At 42.3% G+C, this 6,281-nt stretch overlaps 1 protein-coding gene across 1 annotated transcript in view; it reads right to left on the minus strand.

The window, feature by feature from the left end:
- The window catches only part of DCTN4 (dynactin subunit 4), a 39,898-nt gene that overhangs the window by 7,688 nt on the left and 25,929 nt on the right, over window positions 1–6,281 (minus strand). The window contains exons 11-12 of the mRNA XM_006150899.3: window positions 5,526–5,633; window positions 1,915–2,012 (exon numbers count right to left, since the gene is read on the minus strand). Of these exons, the coding sequence (XP_006150961.1) occupies window positions 1,915–2,012; window positions 5,526–5,633 (206 nt within the window). The remainder of the gene's footprint in view (window positions 1–1,914; window positions 2,013–5,525; window positions 5,634–6,281) is intronic.

The following is a 6,281-nucleotide window of genomic DNA, read 5'->3' on the forward strand; positions in this document are numbered from 1 at the left end:
GATTAGGCCAAAACTGGCCCAGGACACCTCTGCCCTCTCCAAGTGAAATAGATAAATATATTAGGATTCCTCAAATTAAGTTTTAGATCCCTACAAAACTGTATAAGTATCATTCCTTATTAGACCCATAAAAACTAATATGTATTCTTGAGATTTTCTTTTCTCAGCACCATTCCCAGTAATCAGAAAATGGCTGCTGCACCACATCAGCTGATAATCATCTCTGCTTACCAAAACCGCTTTCCCGAAACTGCATTCCATGGAGACCCACCTACAATTAAAAAACTATACTAGACCCACCCTTAATCCACCCCTAAATAAGAACTACACTAGACCCACCTTTAATCCACCCCTGAATAAAATCTATGTTTTATTGTTAAAAGACTTTATGAGCTAATAATTAAAACACGTAGCCCCTCTCCCATTTACTTGTATGTAACACATTTTCAATAAAAACGCACGATGATTCCTAGCAGTTGTCACTCCTCAGAGGGCGACTTCTGAGAGGTGTCCGGCATAGGACGTGCATAAAAGGCATCGAGGCCTCTGTCTTCTGTTCACCTTTGCCGCCTTCATCGAGATAACCCACCCACGCCGAGGCTGGACCCCGGCAGATTGGCGCCCAACGTGGATTGCGGACCCTGGCATCCTTCTCCTTTTTTCTTTTTTAAAGGTTTTTTTACTATAGGGCGAGTGTGCTTGTCAGACAGAGAGAGAGAGACTACTCCATTCTCCTCTCGGGATTTCGGGCATGCATGCACATGTGCCCAGCGTGATTTTCAAGCCACTGGGTCCGAGACTCAAACAGAGGTCAGACATGAGGGAGTCCAGCATCTTAACCATGCCACCTGCTAGCCTTTACTGTCAGCCTTTAGACCGAATGCTGACTGATGCACTCCCAGGGAATGTTGGGTTTCTTACTTCCCAGTTCTAAGTATGAGAGAGTAAAATCTGTTCATTACCCAAAGAGGATGAGGATGGGGAAGAAATTTGATGATAAACCCATAGTGATAGAATATTATATCTTGTCTATAATCACACAATTTAAACATATTTATTAACAGGGACCAACAGGTAGCGTAGTGGTTAAGGTGCTGAACACTCCCACATGGCCGACCACAGTTGGCGTCCCAGACTTGATAGCTTGCTTTCTTACTTTCTCTCTCTCTGGTCATATTAAAATAAATGAATGAATAAATAAAATTAAATTTAAAAAAAATCTTAAGAAAGTATTTATTAGCGTGAGAAACTGTATTTCAATGAAAACAAAGACTAAAACTGTTCACAGAATGATTTGAATGATGGAAGAAATATCTAAAAGGCCAAATGTCAAACATTAACGGTGCTGAATTATCTCTGGTGGTGGGATACTTTTCTTTTTCATGGACAGAGACTGATCAACCTATCTCTATCTGTGAGCATCACTCTAACAATGCTTCTTCACTTATGAAGATCAATCAAATATATGTGTTTGTGTGTATATAAATATATCCCAAATTTTTGACAGAAATTATTTCTATAAAGAAAAAAGTTATTTTTAAAAAACCAAATTATTTTTTTGAAGAGGTATTTTACTATAGGGCACGTGCGCTTGCCAGACAGACAGAGAGAGACAGAGAGACAGAGAGACAGAAAGCAAGAGATCATCCCCCAGGGGAGATGGCCATGCCGCAATCCCTTTTCCTCCATTCTCCTCTCGAGATCTTGGGCACGTGAGTTTTAAGCCGCCGGGTCCGGGACATGAACTGCGGTCAACTACATGGGAGTCCAGTGACATAGCCATTACGCTAACTGCTGGTCCACAAAAAAAACAAATTTTTAAAGAGTGGGAGATTTTATATTTGTTCGTGAACCTCCGGTTATCGCCAAGTTTGGTGGTGGTGGTGGGGGGGGAGTCCCAAAAAGATCACTTACTCAGGATCGTCCTGAAAGTCTTGAGGCTCTGCCAGCTCATCATACTCTGCTGCTGCATCCTTGCCAGCCAAAACGAGCTCTTTGGGAGGAACCACCACCTGGAGAGCAACAGAGAGGCCTGTCTCAGAAGGGTCAGTGTGTCAGGTATGACGTTAATTTAAAGGGGTACAGCAAAGCATTACACTGATCTGGACATATAGAAGTAAGTGGCAAGCTCCAGAAAACATACAGGGTTACAGTACTCACACAGAGTTTAAAAACATATTATTTAGGAATACAGACATTCTAGTAATGGTATCATGACAAATTTTTTTTTTTTTTTTGGAGAGGTTTTTGCTATAGGGTGTGTGCGCTCGCCATAAAGACAGACAGAGAGACAGAAAGCAAGAAATCACCCCCCAGGGGGGATGGCCACACCGTAATCCCTTCTCCTCTTAGGATCTTGGGCATGCATGCACACTCACCCAGTGTGAGTTTAAGTCACTGGGTTCATGACTTGAACCATGGTCGACTACATGGGAGTCCAGCGACATAGCCATTATGCCAACTGCTGGTCCCTAATAACAAAGAAATTTAAGGGAATGGTAAAGTCAAGTGAATGCTTACTTCACTGAGGCTGCAATGGAGAAATCAACTGGGGAGAACATAAGGAGATTCAACTGTCTCTCTAATGTCTTTATTTCTTAAGGGGAAGGAGAGTACATGAGTCTGTGTTATAGTATTCTTTGTATTTTTTGGTATATCTGAAACAGGTCATCATTTTATAGAAAAATACATAGAACACTGATTCCAGGTTTCAATATGATATTTTCTTTTTCCTTCTTTTTTTGAAGAAAGTTTTGCTTTAGAGAGAGACAATAAGTGAGAAATCACCCCCTGGGGGCGGGGAGGGTGGCCACGCCACAATCCCTTCTTCTCCATTCTCCTCCCGGGATCTTGGGACACACGCAAATGTGACTAACATGAGTTTTAAGCCACCGGTGTAGCTATATGGAGAGTGGCCATTCTGAACACAGTGACCTTCAGACATATGCAGAAATACTGTTCCTGAGTTGCATCTGCATAGCTGTGAAAGCATTAAAATGCTAACTGCTGATATTGCAAAATACTGCAAAACAATATCTATCTAAGAAAGCTGCAAGTGTTATTTTATCCCCAAAGATCAGAGGAAACCAAATGGTGCCAGTTTACATTCCATTTCCTCACCCCCCATTTTCTGCCTTATAAAATAATAAAGCTGAGGCTGGGTCAGCTTTCTCCATCAGAGAAGTCGGGTTCACCCAAACCTAACTTTTCTATACTTGTATGTCTTTGTGGGGTTTTTTTTTTCTATATTTATTTCTAAGCCTCCCCCGCCCCCTCTGCCACACACACACGCAAAATAACATGTTTAGCCAAGCTGGGTCTGGGACTTGAACCATGGTTGACTAAATGGGAGTCCAGCAACGTAACCATTATGCCATCTGCTGGTCCCCCAACATGGTATTTTCTGATGGGGATATGGAGTATATGGAGTTTCTAGTCATGGAAGACAGTTCAGTACTGGTCAAACTTCTAAATTATTTTGCAATCAGACCTTAACTTCCTATCAGAGATTAACAAGTAACAAGATCAACTGAATTTCTAATCATGAATACAATGTGTCAAGGAGAGATGTAGACAGAAATAAAGACAAGCTGGCTATGTGCATTTGGCACTACGCTCTGTCTGTCCCAACTAGAGCTGCTGATTAGTGCTCTGAAAAAAAGAGGAACAAAGACAAGTAAAAGTCATCTCTCTCTTTAGCTGATGTTATTGCAGTCACAAAAAAGCAAAAAGAAAAGGAAAGGGAGGTAGAAAAATTCTCTAATGATACTTGAATAACAGCTAATTAAAGATATAGGCATCCTTTCTAACAATATTTGTTACAAGTATATGTTGAATTATGAATTTTGTTTCAAAATTTCAAGTACTAGAAGAATTGACTGAGTAGCAAAATATAAAGAGGCCACATTTCATTTATTTAACTAACATTAAGAGTCATGGGACCAGCAGATGGCGTAATGGCTACATTGCTAGTCTCCCATGTAGTCGACCATGGTTCAAGTCCCAGACCTGGCAGCTTAAACTCACACTGGGTGCAAGATCCCAAGAGGAGAATGGAGAAAAAGGGATTGCAGCATGGCCATTCCCCCAGGGGGATGATTTCTCACTTTCTGTCTCTCTGTCTGGTGAGCACACGTGCACTACAACAACAACAAACTCTCAAAAAAAAAAAAAAGTCAAAAGTCACCAGTTTTAATGTTAGTGCTATGGATACTCTATGGAAGCAGAGGGAATGTAGAGGAGAGCATACTAACTTTTAAGAGGATATGGCATTTCCCTTGAATCTTGAAGAACAAGTATATAGCAGATGGAGAGACTGTTAGGGGAGTGGGGACAGGAAGTAGGCATTGTAGGTAAAATGAATAGCACCTGTAATTCCATGGCATGCAAGTTTAAACCCACTGATCTGCTTGGATCACAACTATTAATATGTATGATTCAGAAGATGCTAAATTTGAGAGTCTAAAGAAAGACTGTGCTGGAAGAAAAGATAGTAGTGAGGTCACTAAGGAGCTAGTAGGTTATGCCAAAAAACTTGGACTTCATCCCTGCAATGGTTTGGATAATGTTTTATCTCCCAGATCCATGTTTTGGAAACTTGGTTCCTACTGTAATGGCTTTAGGAAATGATGAGAGTTTCAACCATTAGGTGAGACCTAATGGGTGGGCATCATCTAGCCAGTTGTGGGCACAGGCAGGACAAACAGAAGAAGTGAGGAATTCTATTTCTTCTCTCTCTGTACATGTCCGTCTTCCTCACTGCTTCTGTTGGCTGTCATGTTGTGGATACAGCGCCAGAGATTGGCCTGATGCTAGCCTCATGCCTTTGGACTTTTTTTTTTTAATTTGCCAAAGAGTGTACACACTCAGGAAGAGACATAGAGGGAAAGTGAGAAAGCAGCCCCACATGGGGGGTGGTTATATTGCAACCCCTTCTCCATTTCTCCATCCTTCTGAAATTTTGAGCACATATACCCATGCTCCTCTGTTCTGTTTTTCAAGCTACAGGACTCAAACCGTGTGGCTGGCCATGTGGGATCCCACTGCTTTCACCACCATGCTAATGGCTGGCCCTCACTGGACTTGCCAGCCACCAGAACTGTAAGCCAAGTAAACCTCTGTTCTTCATAAATCACCCAGCCCCAGGTATTTCTATGTAGCAACATAATAACAGACTAACACAACCCCAAAGTCAGAGATACTAACTGATCAGCCATGCAGCGTTAACTTTAGAAAGACCACTCTGCTGGCAATTCAGAAGGCAGGGTGAAATGGAGGTGGGCGTGCACATAAACAGTGAAGTCAGTTAGGAAGTTACTGTCACACTCCAGGTAAGAAATGACGAGATTTTCAAACAGAGCAGTCACAGTGTGCTTCAGGATAGAGTAGAAAACTTAGGAGGTGGAATCAAAAGACCTTGCTGATTAGAATGTGGAAATGACAGATATGTGGAGTCTGTTAGCCAGGTCAGATGAGGTCACTCCAGGTAAAGTCGGGGTGAGTTAGGACACGGCAAATATTCCTACCTTAGCAGTGCTGTTGATATCATCAGGGTCCCCCTCCTCGCACTCCAAAAGAGTCACATGGGTGAGGTTCTCCACTGGATTCGTAAGAGTCAGAAGGACCTGGCTCTCCTGGGGAACACGAAAAGCATCTCTCAGACACATACCACTGCCTAGATCCATCTTCTTAGTTACAAAATCAAATATTTCACAAAATCGTCACCCCTCCAAACCGCCCCATTACTCCTAGGCCATGAAACCCGCCTATACCTCAACCTCACTGCGTTCTCCAAGTGCTCCGCGATCCCTGTTCTATTGTCTGCACATAGGCGAGATACTCTCGGGGGTTACCGTTACACTGAGGAGATGGGTCATCAATCTGGACATTCCAAGGGATGTATATGATAAAGGGAAACCCTTATAAAGAAAATATAGCCACAGACTAGCTATATATATTACCCAGAAAAAAAAAGTGATGCACTAAGACTACAGAAACCTTTTAAGACTTGAACAATTTACCCTTTGAAATTCTCTTGATATTCTCATTTGAAAGATTTCAAATAGGGACTACATAAATCTGTTCACCAGAAGCACGAAAGGAGGAAGCTAAAGAGCTGCTGTGGAGTAATTGCACAAGTCATGGGAGGTGGGAGGTGGCGGCGAACGCAGGGAAGGGGAGTAGATGAGGACTCCAAGAAAGAGGGGCTGTGGTAAAGAGGAGATCCAGGTATTTTCTGGTAACTGACACACAACACACGGGATGGTGGGGACTGCAGACTG

This window comes from Tupaia chinensis, unplaced genomic scaffold (assembly GCF_000334495.1).
Source record: "Tupaia chinensis unplaced genomic scaffold, TupChi_1.0 Scaffold000303_1, whole genome shotgun sequence".
In the NCBI taxonomy this organism is placed as follows: Eukaryota; Metazoa; Chordata; class Mammalia; order Scandentia; family Tupaiidae; genus Tupaia; species Tupaia belangeri.